At 43.0% G+C, this 23,484-nt stretch overlaps 1 protein-coding gene across 2 annotated transcripts in view; it reads right to left on the bottom strand.

The window, feature by feature from the left end:
- Positions 1-23,484, bottom strand: part of PAG1 (phosphoprotein membrane anchor with glycosphingolipid microdomains 1) — an 87,087-nt gene that overhangs the window by 12,880 nt on the left and 50,723 nt on the right. For both annotated transcript variants that reach the window (XM_075826082.1, XM_075826083.1), the window contains exons 2-4: positions 13,440-13,640; positions 1,598-1,649; positions 1,208-1,304 (exon numbers count right to left, since the gene is read on the bottom strand). In XM_075826082.1, the coding sequence (XP_075682197.1) occupies positions 1,208-1,304; positions 1,598-1,649; positions 13,440-13,585 (295 nt within the window). In that variant the 5' untranslated portion in view covers positions 13,586-13,640. The remainder of the gene's footprint in view (positions 1-1,207; positions 1,305-1,597; positions 1,650-13,439; positions 13,641-23,484) is intronic.

The following is a 23,484-nucleotide window of genomic DNA, read 5'->3' as shown; positions in this document are numbered from 1 at the left end:
CTTAAAATAAAAAGTGATTAAAGAGGCTGTCGCCACATTATAAGTGCACTATCTTCTACATAATATGATTGGCGCTGTAATGTAGGTTACAGCAGTGGTTTTTATTTAGAAAAACAATCAATTTTGACGGAGTTATGACCCATTTTAGATTTATGCTAATGACTTTCTTAATAGACAACTGGGCGTGTTTTTACTTTTTGACCAAGTGGGCGTTGTGGAGAGCAGCGCGATTGCTGTTGCTGGCCGTTAGAGAAGCGTGTCAGCTGCAGTGTATGGAACCCCCCCCCCCTCCACGATGTGTATTCTCGTCATAGGTTGGTAAGGGGTTAAATTTATGCAGCATCAAATCCTGGATCAACATCCTTTCTCCAGAATCTAGTACTCATAACCTGTAATATTATATTTTTCAAGACAGGCATCAAGGCCCTTCTTAAACTTGTTCAAAGAATCAACCACCACAACATCCTGTAGCAGAGATGTCCATAGCCTCACTGCTCTCATAGTAAATAATCCCCATCTGATGGTGGTGAAGTCTTTTTTCCACTAGATGTAGAGGATGCCCCCTCGTCACAGTTACAGGCCTAGGTGTAAAAAGATCATTAGAAAGATCTCTGTACTGTCCAGTTATATATTTGTACATTGCAATTAGATCTCCCCTAATCCGTCTTTTTTCTAAACTGAATAGCCCCAAGTTTGATCACCTTTCTTGGTAGAGCAATCCACCCATTCCCTTAATTACATTTGTCGCCCTTCTTTGCCCCCTTTGTACACACTATTCCATGCGTGGTCTGACCAGTGATTTGTATAGAGGCAAATCTATGTTCTTGTCATGAGCATCTAGGCCTCTTTGGATGCATCCCATGATTTTATTTGCCTTGGCAGCAGCTGCCTGGCACTAGCTGCTAAAGGTAAATGAACATTCATTTCAAGACAAGGTTCAAGTCGTTTTCTTTTTGACCCCAAAAAAGTTAAACTCATAGGTATATGATCACTTGAAGACCGTTCAGTAAAGAACATTTTTAAGCAATGCTCTGTAGGAAACACAAGCAAGTGAAGTCCCAAGAACTTTCCTCTTGCTTCCTTTTATAGACAGAAAATTCTAAATCCTTAGACCTTAAATTTTTTTTTTATATATATGAAGAGCATACCAAAGGGAACACAGTTTAGAGGTTACACAAAGACCGGGAACTTGAGGCAATGTACTCACCATCACCAGTGCTGACAGCACCATTCCGGTAGCTACTGGCCGGGGCCTCGGTTCCCAGGCTGGTCACAGAGTGGCTGTGTGTCTCCTTGTCAGAAGGCTATAATCATAAACATAAGTGTCAAGTATAAAAATTTACAGAAAGTGTGTAAACACAGTACATCGAGAGTCAGGATACATGGCCACTCGTACTGTGACTAAACATGGCACCCAATGTCAAGTCTAATAGAAAAGCAGCAAGCAACGATATGCGACAGCTGCACCCCATAGAAGTCACGGCTAGGTTTACGCTCGCTTGAGGGTAGCACAACATTTGCAGTAGGTCTGTAATGTAAACGGCACGTCTGTCATTATGTACACTTTATTCCTAAAATACGTCGCTGTCTGACTTACCGCATTCATCAGATTTTCATGGTCGCCATTTTGATGTTTCTTCTTATTCACTCTTTGGAACACAAAAGGAAGAAAACATAATTAGCTACTTAAATCATCCTTAACTCCTTAACGCCGAAGGACGGATATATCCGTCCTCAGCAGCTGCTAGTTCGCGCAGGAGGACGGATATATCCGTCCTGTGATGGCGCGGGTACTGAGACTGTACCCACGCGATCAGCGGCAGGAGCACGGCTATTATACTCAGCCTGGCTCCTGCTGCAACTGCCGGAATCGAAGCGCGCGCCGATTCCGGCAGTTTAACCCATTAAATGCCACTGTCAATAGTGACAGCGGCATTTAATGTGTTTGACAGAGGGGGGAGCTCCCTCTGTCACCCGATCGGCGCCCCCGCAAACAAATCGCGGGTCGCCGTCGGGTTTCCATGACAGCCGGGGGTCTAACAAAGACCCCCAGGTCTGCCTTCAGCATCTGCCTGTTAGGCGATGCCGGAGGCATGACCTAACAGGTTGCCTGTCAGTTTTACACTGACAGGCAATAATGCTTTGGTATACGAAGTATACCGAAGCATTATATATGCGATCAGCACATCGCATAGTGAAGTCCCCTGGTGGGACAAAAAAAAAAAATGTAAAACAGTTAAATAAAGTTTGTGAAATAAAAAAATAAATAATTACAGTCAAAGTCAAATAAAACTACTTTTTTGCCCCAAAAAGTGGTTTTATTTAGTAAAACGGTCAAAACAAAATCAGACATACACATATATGGTATCCCCGCGTTCGTAACAACTTGACCAATAAAATTAACATATTAATTAAACCGCCGGATGAACGGCGTCCAAAGAAAACGCAAAAAACAACGTCAAAATTCTCTTTTCTCCCATTCCCCCCATAAAAAATAAAATAAAAGTTAATCTATAAGTCCTATGTACCCCAAAATAGTACTAATAAAAACGACACATTGTCCCGCAAAAATCAAGCCCACATACGACCACATCGACGGAAAAATAAAAACGTTACGCCTCTTGGAATGCGGCGATGCAAAAACAAGTAATTTTTTTCTAAAAGGGTTTTTATTGTGCAAACGTAGAAAAAACATATAAAACCTTTACATATTTGATATCCCTGTAATCGTGCCGACCCATAGAATAAAGGTAACCTGTTATTTACGCTGCATAGTAAACGGCGTAAATTTATAACGTGAAAATTAATGCTGGAATAGCTGCTTATTTTCCCTTCTCTCCTAAAATAAAGTTAATAAAAGTTAATCAATATGTAATAAGCATCTAAAAATGGTACAATTACAAAATACAACTCGTCCCGCAAAAAACAAGCCCTTATACGGCTATGTCGACGGAATAAAAAAAGAGTTACGACTCTTGGAATGCGACCGTGAAAAAACAAAAAATAATCCTTGGTCATTAACGTGCAAAATGGCCCGGTCATTAAGGGGTTAAGATACAAGACATCCTCTAACCAGAGCTGTACACATACAGAAGGTGTAGCCAAAACTAATTTGTGTCCATGAACTGCTCGATCCTTCATTAGATTATGTGATTTTCTGGAAGCTAAAACATCAGTCATCACAATGCTGGTTTTATATGTATTTTCCTAAATATATTGGGCACTATGTGAGGGCTATTTTCATTATATAAACTACATTGTGATCCTCCATAATATCCTCTCTGTTTCTTAATAAATGTGGCTGATTATGAACATTCATTATAGGATTCTCACCTGTACAATCCCCTTAGACCAATGTAAAATGATGTATTCTAAGTCCTCGCCAAACAAATCTACCAGCTGTACCCGATAGGTTCGTTCTGTGATATGAACAAGTCAAAATATTTTGCCGACCTAATTAAAAGGCCACCAAATGGGTAGTTTAATGGTGTACAAAATATATTAGAATATAAATTAATTAGCTCTCACAAATCAGTGACAGGTTTGGGTCAATCTCCTAACTTCCAAAAACACAAAGACCTCAGATATTCTCACCACTCGCTTCCTCTTGTGGTAGTGCCACGATTCCCAGAGTACATTGTATAAATAAATCCTGAGTTCACACGAGGCGAATACACTGCGTAAAATCAAGCAGCATATCCGCCCTATGCGCCGCAGGGAAATCCGGGGAAAAAACTGCAAGTGTGGTGCAATTTTTCGCCGGAATGTCCGCTGTGGAATACTAGAGCATTTAGCCGGCCTGCTAGCGAGTTTCATCCCTGGAGACCGCTGCAGCAGCATTTCTTTGCAGCAGAATCGCTGCGAATCCACCGCAAAAAAACGCAACAACTGTTATTTGTTGCGGATTTTAGCTCCCCATTGAATTCCATGTGGAAAAACCACAACAAATAAGAAGCGTTTACGCAAACACAGTTGACATGCTGCAGGTTAAAAAAAAAACAAAAAAAAACGCACCGGATGTCAATTTGACAGTTTTTTCCGCTTAGTATTTATGCAGCGTGGATGAGATTTGTTCTCTCTCGTCCACTCTGCCGCCACTGTATTTGCTGCAGATCGAGCAAATACCTTCACTCCTCCCTACACATTACCGATCATTGCCGTTTGTGAAAGGAGAAATGAGCTCGGATTGACCAGCATATTGGGCCGTGGAGGACATTTACTCAGAGGACAACTTTTAGTGACAACACAGGCCAAAGTTAATCTGGTCATAGACCGGAAGACCTTCCCCGACCAGTACAATACATTCATAGGGATCGAAAATAACAGGAACATTTTGTCATCCAATAACACTACAGACATAGTATTCAGGCAGTAAAGACCAAGACATTTCCATTAGTCAGAAATAGACACAAGTATAACCTGAAGGGTTACTATTACTAGATATTAAGGTACTAAACTACCAACATGTCCTTTTACTGCTGGAGTTTAGCGTCCTAAACATGCCCCTCTCAAAACAGTCCATTACAGCATTTTGTCTAAAAATAAGTTCGAATACAGCGTGCGCTGAATATTAAATCACTAGAGAAGAGTCCTGAGAGGAGTCCAGGTGTATTCGCCTCTGCCGAGCACTGAGCATGTGCAGAATGTCGGACTTATCTCAGGACTCTTCCCTGGTAATTCACATACAGCGCACACAGTATTTTAAGTTCTTTTCATACATGTATAGTTACATAGTTCGTACGGTTGAAAAAAAGACATGTCCATCAAGTTCAACCAAGGGATGGGAAAAATTTCTACACATAGGAGCTAATATTTTCTCGTTCTACAAAATTATCTAAGCCTTTTTTAAAGCCATCTACTGTCCCTGCTGTGACGGCTCCTGCGGTGACTATTCCATAGATTCACAGTTCTCACAGTAAAGAAGGCTTGTCGCCTCTGCAGGTTGAACCTTTTTTCTCCAGACGGAGGGAGTGCCCCCTTGTTTTTTGAGGGGGATTTACATGGAACAGGTTTTCACTATATTTCTCGTATTTATATAAATTAATCATGTCCCCCCTTAGTCGTCTTTTTTCAAGGCTAAATAGGTTTAATTCTTTTAATCTTTCCTCATAACTTAGATTCTCCATGCCCCTTATTAACTTCGTTGCTCTTCTTTGTATTTTTTCCAACTCCAGGGCATCCTTTCTATGAACTAAACTGCATATTCTAGATGAGGCCTCACTAAGGCTTTGTAAAGTGGTAATATTACATCCCTGTCCCGCGAGTCCATGCCTCTTTTAACCCCTTCCCGCACCTTGACGATAATGCAGTCAATCTGTGCAGTAACTTCGCGCACCTCGACGTGCAGTTACGTCTGTGCTTTGACAGTTAACTGCCGCGTGGCGCTACACCTTAGTGGCGGTTAACTGTGCAGGGAGTCTGCCCTGCAGTCCCTGTTGCCGATCAGCGGCCCATCGCCGCCGATTTCGGCAGTTAACCCCTTAAATGCGGCGTTCGATTGCAATAGCCCCATTTAAGGTGTTTAGTGCGGATCGGAGGCCCCACTGGAAATCACGTGGGCTCGTGATGGTACCCATGGCAACCGGACGCCAGACAATGGCTTCCGGGCTGCCATGTGCAGAAGCATATGAGGGCCAGTCTCTGCTGCTCCTCCTAGGCTTCCTGTCAGTGTGACTGTCACGTCACAATGACCGTTAGAACACATTACACTACGTGCTTTTTGGTCACCTTGCTTGCCGAAAAATGGAATAAAAAGTGATAAAAAAAACCCCAAAACCACATGTACCCCAAAATGGTACCAATGAAAATTACAGATTGTCCCGCAAAGAATAATCCCTCACACAGCTCCGGTGGTGAAAAACATAAGAGTTCTGGCTCTCAGAATATGGCAATGCAAAATGTGCAGTGTTCCAAAAGCGGATAAGATTAATAGCACGTCGTGGTGTGTGGGGGGAAATGTATGGAGCGTCTCACGCGCTGAGCCCGCGCCATACGCTACGGGTGTCAGCTGTGTATTACACTAACGGACAGAAACAGCGATCGCGCTGTTACAGGAGCCTGTAAAGATGACAATATACTGCAATACATTAATATTGCAGTGTATTGTACCAGCTATCTATTGATCGCTGGTTCAAGTCCCCTAGGGGGGGACTAATAAAATGTGTAAAAACAAAAAGTAAATAGTTATTATTAGTAGAAAAAAAAATGTAATAAATATTTAAAGTCCAAAAAAACAACCTTTTCACATTTTTTCTCTAAAGTAACGTAAAAAATAAAAAAATAAAAATACTCAAAATTGGTATCGCTGCGTCCGTAAAAGTCCAAACTATTACAATATACCATTATTTAACTCGCACGGTGAACGCCGTGAAAAATAAAAGAATTTAAAATGGCAAAATCACTGTTTTTTGGTCACCTTGGCTCTACCAAAAAATGTAATAAAAAAAGTGCTCAAAAAGTTGTATGTACCAAAAAAATGGTACCAATAAAAACTACAGCTCGTCTCGCAAAAAATAAGCCTTCACACCGCTCAATTGACGGAAAAATAAAAAAAAGTTATGGCTCTCGGAAAGCGGGGAGGGAAAAACGAAAAAGCAAAACATGGATCAGTCCGGAAAGGGTTAATTACTTTCTAATGAAAAAGCATTTATGACCACATGTGGGGTATAACCGTACTCGGGAGGAATTGCTTTACAAATGTTGGGGTGCATTTTCTCCTTTATCCTTTGTGAAATTGAAAAAAATGCAACATTTTAGTGGAAATAATTTTGATATTAATTTTCACTGCCTAATTCTAATAAATTCTGCAAAAGACCTGTGGGGTCTAAATGCTCACTATACCCCTAGATAGATTCCTTAAGTGGTGTAGTTTCCCAAATGGGGTTACTTTTTGGGGGCTTCCCCTGTTTTTGGCCCTCGGGGGGCTCTGCAAATTCGACATGACACCCAAAAACCATTTCAGCTAAATTTGTGCTCCAAAAGCCAAATAACACTTCTTCCCTGCTAAGCCAAACAGCAGTTTATTACCACATATGGCGTATTTATGTAATCGGGAGAAATTGTTTTACAAATGTTGGGGTGCTTTTTCTCCTTTACTCCTTGTAAAAAAAAGTTGATTTTTACCTTTATAGACTAATTCCAATGAATTCAGCAAAACAACTGTGTGGTCAAAATGCTAACTTTACCCCTAGAAAAATTCCTTGAGAGTGTAGTTTCCAAAATGGTGTCACTTTTGGGGGGTTTCCACGGTTTTCATCCCTCCAGTGCATTGCAAACGCGACACGACACTGAAAACTATTCCAGCAAAATCAGAAATCCAAAAGGCGCTCCTTCTCTTCGGAGCACTGCTTTGGGTCCAAACAGTAGTTTATTACCACATATGGGGTATTGCTATAATCGGAAGAAATTGCTTTACATATGTTAGGGTGTTTTTCTACTTTATTCCTTGAAAAAGTTCTACGTTTTTTCAGAAAAAAAGTCGATTTTCATCTTCACATACTAATTCAAATACATTTTGCAAAACAACTGTGGGTTCAAAATGCTAACTAGGTGCACCTTTGCTTTTGAGGCCGGTGTTTCCGTCCAGTAGCGCACTAGGATCACGTGGGATATTTCTAAAAACTGCAGAATCTTGGCAATAAATATTGAGTTATATTTCTCGGGTAAAACCTTCTGTGTTACAGAAAAAAAATTATTGCAACTGAATTTAGGCAAAAAAAATGAAATTAGTAAATATCACCTATACTTTGCTTTAATTCCTGTGAAACGCCTATAGGGTTAAAACACTTTCTGAATACTGTTTTGAATACTTTGAGTGGTGCAGTTTTCAAAATGGCATGATTTATGGGGACTTTCCAATATATATAAGGCCCTCAAAGCCACTTCAGAACTGAACTGGTCCCTGAAAAAATAGGCTTTTGAAATTTTCTTGAAAATTTTTCTGCTAAAGTTCTAAGCCGTGTAACGTCCTAGAAAAATAAAAGGACGTTCAAAAAACGATGCAAACAAAGTAGACCTATGGGAAATATAAACTAGTAAGTATTTTGTGTGGTATTTCTATCTGTATTACAAGTAGATACATTTAAATTTAGAAAAATTGAAATTTTTGCTAATTTTCTCTAAATTTTGGTGTTAAATTCAATATTTTATTTGTAATAATCGACCAAATTTTTTCACAAAGTACAATATGTCACGAGAAAACAATCTCAGAATCACTTGGATAGGTAAAAGGATTCTGAAGTTATTCCCACAAAGTGACACGTCACATTTGAAAAATCGGCTTCGTCCTGAAGGCCAAAACAGGCTCAGTCCTGAAGGGGTTAATACACTACAATATCTTACTGCTTTGAAGCAGCTGATTGACATTGCATGCTGTTATTTAGTTTATGATTTACAAGTACACCCAGATCCTTCTCAACAAGTGACTAAAATGCTAAAATAGTGACCGGTTCCTTTTAATGGGTCAAAAATTCTAAGACAGGGGAACAGTCAGTGGCGTAGCTATAGGGGTCGCAGCGGTCGCAATTACGACCGGGCCCCGAAGCCCCCCACACCACATCAATAAAAAGTTACTATAGTAACTCGGGCCGCGGGCCCCTGTTACTATAGTAACAGACTGTACTTACCTTCCTGGTTCCGGATCAGAGCGGAGGTCCTGACGTCAAGCGCTGTGCGCAGCGCATGACGTCACAGCGCTATGCGCCGCGCACAACATCGAGTTGCCCTGACTGCTAAAGCTGACTGGCGGGGTCCGACTCCCGGGACCCGCCAATCAGCTGTTTTGAAGGGGCCGCAGCACTCGTACGAGAGCTGCTTCCCCTTCATTCCGGTCACACTGTGAATCGGTGTCGGCGATTCACAGTGTGAGCGAGTAAGTGAAATGAAGGGGAAGCAGCTCTCGTACGAGTGCTACGGCCCCTTCAAAACAGCTGATTGGCGGGTCCCGGGAGACGGACCCCGACACATCAGCTATTGATGGCCTATCCTGAGGATAGGCCATCAATGTTTAGGGACTGGACAACCCCTTTAAGCCTACGATGTAGCAGGCTTAGAGGGCCCATGAGACAGGATCACAGATTGTGTGATGCTGTCTGCTGGGCCCTGTATCTAAGCCAATCACATGGTAGGCTTAGATACATGGCCCATGTGTGATCCTGTCTGATGGGCCCTGTATATAAGCCTACCACACTGTAGGTTTAGATACAGGGCCCCAGCACACCGTAATCTTATACTGTATAAGATTACTGTCTGCTGGACTCTGTATCTAAGCCTACCTTGTGGTAGGCTTAGATACAGGATCCCAGACCGTATCACACATGGGCCCTGTATCTACGCCTAACACGTGTTACTAATCGTTTTTTTTTGTGTGTTTTCTTACAGGTTCGGTCGTTGGACTACGTCGGATTCCAGGACTACTTCGATGACGGCTTTTTTTTATTATCAATAAAATGGTTAATGAGGGTTGTGTGGTTTTTTTTTTATTTCAAGAAGATATTTTTTCTATGTCTTTGTGTTTTTTTTTTAAACTATATTACTACCGCCTTAGTAATAGCGGCCGGCTGATTGACAGCGTCCATTACTAAGGCGGGGCTTAGTGTTAGCCGCTGCAGAAGCTAACACTAACCCCATTTGTTACCCCGGTACCCACCGCCACCAGGGGTGCTGGGAAGAGCCGGGTACCATCCAGTACTTGACCATCTGTAGTGATGGTCGGCCACTGGGGCGGCCGCAGGCTGGTATTATCAGGAGGGGAAAGGCCAAAAACAGTGGCCTTTCCCACCCTGGTGATGCTAGGCTACTGCTGCTTTATTGTATCTGGCTGGTTATGAAAAATGGGGGGGACCCCACGTCATTTAAAAAAAATAAAAAAAAAATAAATTGGAAAGAACGATGTGGGGTCCCCCCCCAATTTTCATAACCAGCCAGATACAACACAGCAGCAGCAGGCAGCATTACCAGGGTGGTAGGTGCCACTGTTTTTGGCCTTCCCCAGCCTAATACTACCAGCCTGCGGCCGCCCCGATGCCTGCCCGTCACTACAGATGGTCGGGTACTGGTTCGTACCCGGCTCTTCCCAGTACCCCTGGTGGCGGTGGGTACCGGGGTAATAATGGGGGTTAGTGTTGGCCTTTGCACCGGCTAACATTAAGCCCCGCCTTAGTAATGGAGGTTGCCAATCAGCCAGCGGCCATTACTAAGGCGGTGATAATAAAGTTTAAAAAAATTCAAGCACATAGAAAAAATATTTTATTGAAATAAAAAAAAAACACAACCCCCATTAACCATTTTATTGACAATAAAAAAAACGCTGTCATTCAAGTCCTCGAATCCGAAGTCCAACAACCGAACCTGTAAAAAAAAACAAACAAACACACAAAAATAATCAGTAACACATAAAGAAGCAAAATTATTATTCTTACCTTTCCTGGGTCCAGCGCTGGAGCCGCAATGTCAGCGAGCTGAGTCCTGTATCTAATCCCATCATGTGTGATACTGTCTGCTGGGCCCTATATCTAATCCAATCATGTGTGATACTGTCTGCTGAGCCACTGTATCTAATCCCATCATGTGTGATACTGTCTGCTGAGCCACTGTATCTAATCCTATCGTGTGATACTGTCTGCTGAGCCACTGTATCTAATCCTATCATGTGTGATACTGTCTGCTGAGCCACTGTATCTAATCCTATCATGTGTGATACTGTCTGCTGAGCCACTGTATCTAATCCTATCTATAGTGGATAGGGTCGTAGTGCTATAGATATGCTGTCTCATATACTCGCATAAATTTTTTTTGGGGGGGACACACACATGTATTGGGGCTATTTCCCCTGACATTTTAAAGACCTTAGTGACGCCCCTGGCTGCTAGTGCTGCATTGTTGGGTCACTTAGGAGACTCAGCGATGCAGCTGAAAGCTGCGGACCGTCGGCCATGAGAAGTTTGCGAGGGGGGGCCCAATAAGAACTTTTGCATCGGGGCCCATGAGCCTTTAGCTACGCCCCTGGGAACAGTGGTTTTCCTGATACAGGGCTCCAAATCCTCTCCACAGCCATAGAGTCAAAACGACCCTCCGGTCTCAGGACAAAATTATAAATGTGATGGGCTATACAGATTATAATCTGATGTCCTCCAGTTGCGCCCCTCTGCCTTAGAGGGGACCCTAAAACGGTAGCTCAGTGTTGGTCTGAAAAGCGCTGTGGCCATTTTGAGACGAGTTTGAGATGCTCCATCTGTTCACAGATTGGACAGAATTGCTCACGTGAGCAGCTCTAGCCAATCGGAGAACAGTGGAAGTGTCTAAGACTCAATCTAAGAAGCGCTGCAGCAATTTTGGTACAGTACAGAGGGGACCATAAAAACGGTGGATCCACAGCAGAGGGGCACAAATGGAGGTTACCAGATTATACTACTCCATATAACCTATCATATTTAAAAATGTTGTCCCGGGACCGGAGTGTCACTTTAGTGGTGGCAGAATTTTATGATTTAGGGGGAGCATAGGTTCTGACTGCATATTATTTATACATTTTATTCGATAACACAGTATGCTTTAGGATATTAAAAGGGGTCGTACAGGCATTATACATTGATGACCTAACCTTAGGGTAGATCATCAATATCAGACCAGCGGGGTTCTGACTCCTGCCACCTGCACTGATCATCTGATTGATTTTCCCAGTTCACAGCACCGTACTCCTCCGTAGCGGCTGTACCTGGGATTGCAGATCCTGTCCCATTCAAATAAAAAGGGACTGAGCTGCAATCCCAGGCATAGAAGTGTACGGTGTGGTGCCTGGTAAACACCGAAGAGGCCACAGCGAGGAACGCCGTGGCCCATCAGTCAGCTGACTGGTGGGAGTGCCGGAATTCGGACCCCCACCGATCGGATATTGATGACCTATCCCAAGGATAGGCCATCAATATAAAATGCCTTAAACTCCACATTTTCAATACCTTTCAGTGTAATGTACTGATTGGGGAAGAATTCCCGGTCTATGACCAGATTTAGTTTGGTTAGTGCTGTCTTTTAGCTCTATGATTGTGCAGAAGAATTTGAACTATGTATCAGAAAATCGGAGCTCCAAACTTTATGGCCTCATTCACACGGCAGGGTTTCCCTGGCCGGGTGCCGGCCGTTCATAAATCGTCCGGCACCTGGCTGCATTAGGAATAATAGACCCCTAATGGGGCTATTCACACGACCGATTTTTTGACGGCCGGGAAAACCGCCCGTCAAAAAATAGGACATGCTCTATTTTCGCCCGGGTACCCGGCCCCTATAGAAGTCTATGGGGCCGGGTAATACCCGGCCATCACCGGGATGTGTCCCGAGTGACGGCCGGGTTTTCCGGCTCTTGCGCTCTATCTCCTCCTCCTCACAGCGCAGAGTGCATGTGAGGAGGAGGAGTTGATGCCATTCTGACGAATGGCATCGCTGTACACGGTGTGGCAGGGCCAGGGTGTACAGCAGGTGGAAGGGAGCGCTGCCTTCTCCTGCTTGTTTTAAAAGCACCCTGGCCCGGCGACACCTTCGATGGCGCCGCTAGCAGCTGCTGCTGCTGCGGCTGCTACTACTGTAGCGACGCCACTATAGCAGAGCGGGGAGGTATCTCCCCGCTCTGCTATGTGCTAGCCGCACTTTAGCTCCTTGAAGGAGCGGAATCCCCGTGTGTTCGGGGATTCCGCTCCTGGACAGAGCGCTTGATGTCTCTGTCCATATCTGGGCAGTGACATTAGGGGAAACTCCTGAAGCGGAATCCCCGAACACATGGGGATTCCCCTTCAGGAGTTGCCGCTGATGTCACTGTCCGGATCTGCCCGGCCCGGCACGGATGCATAACTTTATGCAAACCGGCCGGGCAGAATGGCCGATTTTACCGGCCGGCACTCGGGCTCGGACGCGACCCGGTTGTGTGAATCCCGCCTATAACAAAGACCTAGCAGCAGCATGAGTTGTTTTATCATTCGGCCATGATCACACAGTGCGGATATGCTGCACTAGAGTACACCATGTATCCGCCCAGGTCCCCTCAGGGAATTCCTGCCGAAAAAAAGCGCACCAAATTGTCCTGCAGCCCGGCCTCCAGGGATTACATTTCATCCCATGTGACTGCTGCAGCCTGTGATTGGCTGCAGCAGTCACATGGGATGAAACGTCATCCCTGGAGGCCAGGCTGGACGCAGGAGCAGAGATATCTGGGTAAGTATAGGCTTTTTTATGAGTTGCGATTTTTGTGGAGGAATCACAGCTTTTCCATTGTAATTGTAACATCTGCTATTTTTTTTGCGAGTTTTGCCTCACCTACAACAGAAAACCAGCGATTTTTTACGCTGCTGCTACTGTAATACTCTGCGGATTTCTTGCAATGAAAGCGGTTGCAGAAAATCTGCAGTATTTACACTACGTGTGAACATACTCTTAGAGTGACTTGATCTCACCTGTGACAGCTGGTGCATAGGAAGATGAGGACGGTGATTACGAGCAGGGTGGACACAACGGCTACGCCACCATATGAGATTAGGAGCACTTGTTCACTGCTGAGCTCCCAGCTTCCAGCTATTCTCTGTAAGATCGGGGCCATCATCAGCAACTGGGTAAATGTTCAGACCGGGGCCTCATTGGTATGACTGGATTAGTTGCTGCAAGACAAGAAGCACATTCAGGAGAGTGTACGCTACGAGAAGATATTGCCTTCATCCAGAGGTATAACAATAACACTGAGCACTAGATTATTAGGCATCTGCAGGGTCTATACGCTCTTCTACAGGAGTCTATTCCGGCTGTTTACAGTAATATATATTAAAATATCAAAAAAACAAGATATAAAAAAAAGAATACAAACACTTGATTCTCTGTAAATCGACTGATACGCACATAGTTTTTAAAGAGGCTCTGTCACCAGATTCTCAAATCCCTATCTCCTATTGCATGGGATCGGCGCTGCAATGTAGAGAACAGTAACATTTTTTTATTTTTTTTTAAACTTTCATTTTTGGCCAAGTTATGAGCAATTTAATATATATTCAAATGAGCTTTGAAATGGACAATTGGGCGTTTTTTTTTTCGTTACGTCCAACTGGGCGTGTATTGTGTTTTTAACTGGGCGTGTTTACGTGTATGACGCTGACCAATCAGTGACCAGTCAGCGTCATACACTCCTCTACATTTATTTACACAGCAGCGATGTGCAGCCACATAAACAGAGATTAACGTTAATCAAGTGTCCTGATAATGAATACACATGAAATCCAGCCTGGACGTCATGTGTATTCAGAATCCTGACACTTCTGAATCTTTTCTTTGAGATTCCAGGAAGCCATGCGTAATCTCACGAGATTACGGAGGTAAACGAGATTTCGTTTCCCTTGCTGGAAATCTCAAAGAAAAGATTCAGAAGTGTCAGGATTCTGAATACACATGACGTCCAGGCTGGATTTCATGTGTATTCATTATCAGGACACTTGATTAACGTTAATTTCTGTTTATGTGGCTGCACATCGCTGCTGTGTAAATGAATGGAGATGAGTGTATGATGCCGACTGGTCACGGATTGGTCAACGTCATACACGTAAACACGCCCAGTCAAAAACACAATACACGCCTAGTTGGACATAACGAAAAGAAAAACGGCCAATTGTCCATTTCAAAGCTCATATATATATATAAAATAGCTCACAACTTGGCCAAAAATGAACGTTTTTAAAAAACAAAAACGTTACTGTTCTCTACATTGCAGCGCCGATCACATGCAATAGGAGATAGGGATTTCAGAATCTGGTGACCGAGCCTCTTTAAATAAAATTGTTTGATACAGGTTATATTGATACGCCAAAATGACAGAATCCACACCTTAAGTGCACTGTATCAGCTTGATAAAGGGCTTGAAGTGAACAGTCCACAACATCGCCATTTAATTGTTTTGTGCACTTAGGGCTGGAATAAATAAAAGATTCAGTAAAGCATAAAAAAATTGGGAGTGCCATTTTTTACTACAGGATTTTGTAGTTCCTACCTCACTGCGGAGGAGGATTAATAAGGACGTACACCCGAAGCAATGATGCTGTTTGGCGCAAAGAAAAATTACAGAATGAAAAGGGGGATATATACTACATTATTAGGAGTGTATCCTTACAGAAGCATTGATGGGTATATTAGTCAAAGGCAAGCCCCTAAGGCCCAGTTCTCACAGTGTTTTTGGCGCCGTTTTTGACATGGAAACCATGACAAAAGATGGCAAGTGGAAAAAAAAGCGACGTGCTCTCTTTCTTACCGCAGTTCCACCTCTGACCTCCCATTGAAAATCAATGGGAGGCAGAGAAAGCGTTTTTTGCTGCGTTTTTTGCCCGCGGCGACTGAAAAACGCCACGAAAAATGCATCGAATGTGCGGGCAGGTCAAAATCTGCATATTTTTCTGCCTGCAAAAAACTGTGTGTGAACATACGCCAACACTGTAGTGATATATGCCTAAAATAAAACGACAGCTAAAAAACTAAAGATTGCCATATAAATCCACACAACATTGGTAGTAGAGATGTCACGGTAGCTACTATAAGAAAATTCAAATCGTTACAATTATTTTCATATACTGTAAAATAATTGTGAAAACTTGTATAACACATGTGGCCACTAGGTGGCAGCACTGCTCCATTACCCGACTGTACTGAAGACCAGGCAATGTATGCTGGGCTGACAACACTGCACAGTGCAGGGCGGCTGATAATATATTATATACATTACATAATTATCAGGGATAATGAACGATATCTGCCTCAGCGAGGTGCACATACAGCACTTGGTGCTGGTCAAACAGATTTTAAGGCACGCCCTGCGGGAAAGTTCCGATTTCTACCTCCCTGAATGATTAAGGGCTTGTCCACACGTAACGGAATTTCTGCAGAAAAGGTCTTCAGCATTTCTGTTGAAAACCGCAGAAATTCAGCTGCAGAAACAAACGCGCCATTTCCAGCGTCTTTTACTGCAGAAAATGGTGCGGATTTTGCAGCGTTTTTCTCAATGTTGGGACATGGTGACATCTCCTATGAAAAACGCAGCAATTCAGTCCACTTTCCGCAGAAAAAATTGACATGCAGAGGTCCAAAAAATATACACCGCAGGTGAATTTCTGCTCTGAATTTTTCCGCAGCCTGTGGATGGGATTTGTTAAATCTCATGGTCTTTACTGCTACTGTATTCTGCGGAATTTTTTCCATCCGGAATTGCAGTCGGAAAAAACGCAGCAGAATACAGTAGCAGCAAAGTGGATGAGATTTAACAAATCCCATCCACAGGCTGCGTAAAAATTCAGAGCCGAAATTCACCTGCGGTGCATATTTTTCGGATCGCAGCATCAGACGATTAATCCATCATTAGATATTCCATTAGAAAAGAGGAACTTTGCATGCTTAAAGGGAACCTGTCACCAGCACTTCACCTATTGAACTTTACTTATCCCTCACTGGCCGCTGCTATCATAAGTTCATTGCCGTTATCCGCTCTCCTAAACTCCTCCTCCGACTGTAAATAACGGTCTGCAAGCATTTTGCGCCTTTTATCGTAATAATCCGGTGTCCATTTGTGCGCACACCAGAAGAGAAGAACATCAATGCACAAGCGCAGGATTTTGTGTGCTGGGGGAAGGCGAGGAGACAATTATAGGTTATATAGAAATGATTTTTTACCCACTACCACCAGGTATTGCTGGTTTAATAGGTGAAATGCCGGTGACAGGTTCCCTTTAAGAAAAGGGGGTGCCCGCCCCAGATATGTTGGGTATTTGTATGTCCGGAGGAGGATGGTGAATAAATAAAATTATGCATTTCAAAAGGAATATCTAATGAAAGATTAATTGCCTGCTGAGAGACTAGTGAATATCAGCAGCTGCCCACATTCTGACATTTCTTGTTACGTTTGCTCATTTGCCATTGTGACTCCTTAACCAATATGTCTGTCAACATGGCAGGCAGCATTACATTATGTGTGTCACCCTACATAAAACAGGTTCAGACAAGAAACTGCCGGACAGAATATTTAAGGCCTTATTCACACAGTGCAGTTTTGTAAGCCACAAGCAGGAGTAGATTAGAAAAAAAAAGTGAAGTAGAATATTTTTCTTATATACTGTCCCTACCTTTAGGGGAAGTTCACACGTAGCGTAAATACTGCGTATTTGTGGAAAATCTGCAGCATAATACAGTAGCAGCAGAGTGGATGAGATTTGAACAAATCCCATCCACACGCTGCGTAAATAATATACTTACCCAAAATTCTGTACCTATCGTCGTCTTGGAAAAAAAAAAAACACAAAAAAAAAATAAAAACACAAGATTTTAATATTATTGCTGAAGCCAGCTGATAACACCAGACATCCTAGGAGAAACTCACAGCAATATTTTCCTATAGGCGATTGGCACCGTAACTCTTCTAAATCACATTATCTCAGTCAATTACAGATTCATAACAAATAAAAGGTGATGACCTCTCTTGTATATCCAAATGGGAAATGGAACTAAAAATCAAATAATCTAATACATCACAAACCAGATTCTATGAAATGCCCGATATATAATAGAATACAAGAAATGAACTATAAACTGGCATAAAACCCCAGAATTATAGGACTAGCCAGGATTGACGCCAAAAACACTCCCCCCAATTTTTGAAGACGCAATTTAGATATAGGAAGCATCTTACATATATGGCTTGATTGCAATATAATGAAAGGGATTGTTCGGTTTCAGCAAATTAAAGGGGTTGTCCAGTCCCCAAAAAATTGATGGCCTATCCTCAGGATATCTAAATGAAGAAAAACGAAAGAGAAGGACAACGGCCCTCCTCTAAGGTAATATTGTAAGGAACGGGGGGGACAGTGGAGCAGGGTGGTGAGCTGGTACACTCACCTGGCAGTGCTGTGCGAGGATAGGCACAACACTACTGCTTAGCGTGGAAACAAATGTTGCTGAAGATCGTTGTAGGCGTCGGCTGCCACTCGCTGCTGCTATCCCACGGGAGAAAAATCTGTTCCCGGGGAGATCGAACACAGGATGTGGAGAAGAAAAGTTGCAGTATTCGGGACACGGTCCCTGACAGGTAAGTGTTCAAAACAAAGTATTTTTCAGTACATTTCATTGTACAGGTCTGTGCACACGACCTCTTCTCAGACGTAATGGAGGCGTTTTACGCCTAGAATTACGCCTGAAAAGACGGCTCCAATACGTCGGCAAACATCTGCCCATTGCTTGCAATGGGTCTTACAATGTTCTGTGCAGACGAGCGGTCATTTTACGCTTCGCTGTCAAAATACGGCGCGTAAAATGACGGCTCGTCAAAAGAAGTGCAGGACACTTCTTGGGACGTTTTTGGAGTAGTTTTTTTCATAGACTATTGAAAACAGCTCCAAAAACGGCCGTAAAAAACATGAGTTGCTCAAAGAAAAGTCTGAAAATCAGGAGCTGTTTTCCTTTGAAAAAAGCTCCGTATTTTCAGACTTTTTTGTTAAGCGTGTGAACATACCTTTATAGATACTACGCGTTTCAGGACCGGACAGGTCCCTTCCTCAGGTTATACAGCGATACACAAAAAGGAAGCATCATTTTATGCACAGAAAAACTGGGAAAAAAAGACAAGCATTTTTTCCGGGATGGCAATTACACCTCATTTTCCAACAGGAAGGGAGGAGTGAACTAACCCCGAAGGTGATTATAGATGAAAGAGTGATGTCAGATAATAGCTCCCCCTAATCGTAATCGTATGCAGGTGAACTATATATTCGCATTTGCAATGACGGGTATTTGACCCTTACCATCACAACATTCATACTCATAATAAATATTTACCATATTGGAAAATGACATTAACATGTATATATATATATATATATATATATATATATATATATATTTATAAAATGCATATATCTGTAAAAAAAAACAAAAACACAATACTGCGTGTTTGTAGTAAAAATCGGAACAATTTTCAATCAGAATAAAGCAAGTGCGTAAAAGTCCATCGTTATTCAGCATCAGTGGGCAGCATGAGAGAGTGTGCGATTGCAGTCTCTTCATCTGAACAGGCAAGGGGGCGTGTCTCTGCTACGGACAGAGCTGTGGGGAGGAGCTCTCATCTCTTCAGTTCTTGTGAGAGATCAGTCTTGTACTTTGTCTGCCGAACTGGTAAGGGGGCGTGTCACTGCTACGGACTAAGAACTAGTGAGCGCTCACACGGTCCGTAGCAGAGACACGCCCCCTTGCCTGTTCGGATGAAGAGACTGAAATAGCACACGCTCTCATGCTGTGGCATTGTCCATATCTGATTGGACAGTGTCACAGCCATAGTAACACGCCCCCTAGACAGTACACACCCCGTTGACTGTTCAGGGAGTTATTTAAATATCGGGCGCCAAATATAACGGTACCGATATCTCAATAACAGTGGGAGGTAGAATTTTTTTAAAAAGTGCCCCAGGGTTTGTGCAGCCGTCCCCATTACATGCTGCACATGTATGGGGAGGTGAAAGGTTCTCTTTAAGTTATACAATTTTCCTATAAACTTTCTGTATTAATTCCTCACAGTTTTCAAGATCTCGGCTTGTTATTCAGAAGGAACATTCATGGTTTACTTCCATTGGATAAAATTCTGTCCATGGACATGTGATGGGCACAGGTGCACGGCTCGTTACAGTATGTGTACAAGAGCTGTGTCATCTAACGATCCCAGCACCTGTGTGTCCATCACATGACCATGGACAGAATTTTATCCAATGGTAGTAAACAATGAATGTTTGTCTTGGTGCTGTACATAAAGCTTTGTGAGCGCATTGCCTTATTATATGCATCTCATTCTCGCCATGTAATCATCTGTTTCACCCAAAAGACTAGCTGACCGCATAATCCCGCTCTATCGCGTTCTAACTTTTATTCGTTCTGGTTGCAGACTACTGTTTTTCGCTGCATTTTTTATGGCCGTTTTTGGAGCTATTTTTCCATAGCATCAATGAAAAACGGCTCCAAAAACGGCTCAAGAAGTGACATGCACTTCTTTTTCGCAGGAGTTTTTTTTTTTAACACGGACGCTTTAAAAACGGTCACGTAAATAAAATGCCCCTTTCGGGACAGAACGCAGTTTTTCCCATTGAAATCAATGGGCAAATGTTTGGAGGCGAAAAACGGCCGAAAATAGGCCATGTGAACATACCCTAAAGTGTTACTCCCTTCCCTCTGTCCCCTCTTCTGTCTGTAGGCTAGCAAGAACAGGGGTCAAATGGAAGGAAGTAACACATCACTGGAGGAGAAGACCACACACAGGAGACCACTAGGCCTGCATAGGAGCAGACTGTATACACAGAAGTTTTTTTAACAAAGACATTAATAATAATATTCATTGGGACACGATCAGTTAAAAAAAAAAAAAAAAAAAAAAAAAAAAGAAAATCTATTTCATATAATTACAATCCAATTTTAATTACGAGATAATTTGCTACTGAAATTACAAAAGAATATACAGATGGAAATGTGAATACTTTAGAAATCTTGCAACTATGCAACATAAAAGGGACTTGGAGACACAAGTCTGAAAAAGCGGAATAAGCAGTGGTTGTCAGGGAGATGGTGACAATATCAGGTCTAGCGTTACCTCCACAGCACACCGCGCTAGTCTCTCCCTGGACCGAATTACACAGCATCAACATTCAGAAGATATTCTAGTAATTTATACCTTAGAGCAGCAGTAAAATCAATACTTCATTCCAGGCGCTGAAGTGTAAAAGTGATGCTTGGGGTTATTATACAGCAATACGCCACACATTGTTTTATTGAAATGCTGCTGCCAGTTCTAATCAGGGACGTTACTGTCAATAGATAAGACGGGTCCGGACCGCTCTACAAAGGAGAAGATGTGTGATAAGATGCTGGAAATGCACACAGCTTATAACTATGAAATCAATGGCGTTCTATACCACAAAATAAAACGCCGATTTATAGGAGTACAAAATAATGTGTATTCAATAGTGATTGGAGTATCCAAAGTAAAGACAGCTGTGGGCACGAAGTTTTGACCACTATTGGACAAACCTTAGATTCCCTGAAATGGAACTTTACTAATAGACTTAAATGAGTTTCCCATGAGGGACATTTATGACATATCCACTGGGTCTGTCATAAATGTCAGATAGATGCGGGTCCCACCTCTGGGACCCGCACCTATCTCTAGAACAGGGCCCCCTAAACCCCGTTCTAACTCTTTGTCTTCCGGCTGATATCCGACCACGAAGGAGATAACAGAGTAGCTCGCTGAGCCACGCATTTTCCGTAACGGCCATTCACTACCAAGGGAGTTACAGAAACAGCGTAGCTCAACGAGTCACGCTGTTTCCGTAACTCCCGACCATGTAAATCAGGAAGTGGTCGGGAGACAGCGTGAGCACAAAAAGCAAGAACAGGGTTTAGGGGGCCCCGTTCTTGAGATGAGTGGGACCTGCATCTATCTGACATTTATGACCTATCCTGTGGATAGGTCATAAATGTCCGTTGTGGGAAAACCCCTTTAAAGAGTTTGTCCAGTCTTAAGAAATGGATGGTCTATCCTCAGGAAAGACTAATCAATCTCTATCTCATTGGTCGGGGTCCGACTCACGGCACCCCTGCCAATAAGCGTATTTTAAGAGGCCGCAGCACTTGCACAAGCACTGCTTCCCCCTCATGTCCTTTGCTGCACACACGGTGAATGGTCGAAACAAAATGTGAACGGAGCCTAAGAGAAATGTTAGTAGGAAGTATTACTGGGGGTACTGGGACCATCGCTGATCGGTAAAATAAAGAAGCTTTGGCACGCTTCTAGATCTAGGATATTTGCATACTATAGTTATTCAGCACACCAATACACCAGAATGCAAGCTATCATCATTTAGTACATGCTTTGATTTCATACTAGTTTAAAACCCTTCTACGGAGTTCTCTCATGCTGCACCTGTGCTCTTGAATGCTCTTCCTCAGCCATCCAGAATGACATTTAACATTCACTTTTTCTTTTAACATCTTTTTAGTTGTGTTTAAATAATAGATACCTTTGATTTTCAAACTTTTTTTTAATTGCGTTTCTTCTCAGTATACTTTACACCTGTGCTTCCACAGATCACCGCACAGTGACTGGCTCATTCAGCATGATTTAACCCTCTTGCTATTTACACATGGCTAGTCTATTCGAAACAAAAAATAGTCACTAGCCCAACTGAGGCCAATAGAGTGCTCTTTTGGCCTCAATCGGACTGGTGTAGGTCAGTACACATTTTTTTGAGGTTGGAACAACAGTTGATCCCGCAAAAAAGTATTCCACACGGTATTGTTTTTTTAACTTGGGAGTCTGTGTGTGTGGCATCCATTCAGAGGTATACGCTAAACATTTACCTCAGAGGGCTTCCCCAGGGCCATTTATGGATAGTGATGTTAGGGGCTTTCAACTACAGAGTCCCTAGCCAGAGTATCGGTAGCGCTCTGGCCAGGATCTCCGAGACTGGAGAAGCCCCTGATGTTACTGTCCATATATGGACAGTGATGTCTGGGCCTCCTCCAGTCCCTGGCCAGAGGGCTTTTGATGCTTTGGCCTGGACCGGTAGATTAAAATCCCTGACATCACGGTTAGGCCCTGTTCACACTGAGTTTTTTTACAGGCAGAAAAATAGGTCTGGAATTTAGAGGTAGATTTTGATCTGCCTGCACGCTGTTTGCCACGTTTTTCGCTCACAGACATTGAGCACCACGGGCAAATAACGCCATGAAAAACACTTTCTCTGCCTCCTGTTGATGTCAATGGGAGGTCAGAAACGGAAACACCCGAAGATAGGGCATGTCTCTTCTTTTTACCGTTCGCAGGGTGAAAACCGCCTCCGCCTCCCATTGAAATCAATCAGTGTGAACTCCCCCTTAAAGAGTCTGTCACCAGTTTAATTCTTCTCCATCTCATACCTAATCTAATAAAACGCTTTGTTGTAGGTAACTACTGTTTTTTGTTTTCTTTTGAAAAACTTTTATTAGTGACAAAGTTCTAATAATTTTTACATTTATGCAATTTTTTTGTAAAAGCCCAAGTGGGCGTTTTTTTTTTCGTTTAACCAAGTGGGCGTTGTAAAGAAAAGTGTATGACTCTGACCAATAACCGTTATACACTTCTCTTCATTCATGCTCAGCTTTATTCACAGCAGAGAGTGATCTCGCGAGATCATGTTGTGACGTCACTTACTCCCGCAGTTCCTTCACCGGAGCGACAGGAGAATGACCAGACATCGGCTCCAGCTGTGCCAAGACTGCTGCTGGTGAGGAGGATAATCGTCCTGGCACGGCTGGACCAGATGTCTGGTCGTTCTCCAGTCGCTCCAGTGAAGGAACTGCGGGAGTAAGGCTTATTCACACGAGCATGTTTGGTCCGTAAAGGACGGAACGTATTTCGCCCGCAAGTCCCGGACCGAACACACTGCAGGGAGCCGGGCTCCTAGC

Source organism: Rhinoderma darwinii, chromosome 5 (assembly GCF_050947455.1).
Source record: "Rhinoderma darwinii isolate aRhiDar2 chromosome 5, aRhiDar2.hap1, whole genome shotgun sequence".
Classification (NCBI taxonomy): Eukaryota; Metazoa; Chordata; class Amphibia; order Anura; family Rhinodermatidae; genus Rhinoderma; species Rhinoderma darwinii.
This window is presented reverse-complemented; position numbering and strand designations above follow the sequence as displayed.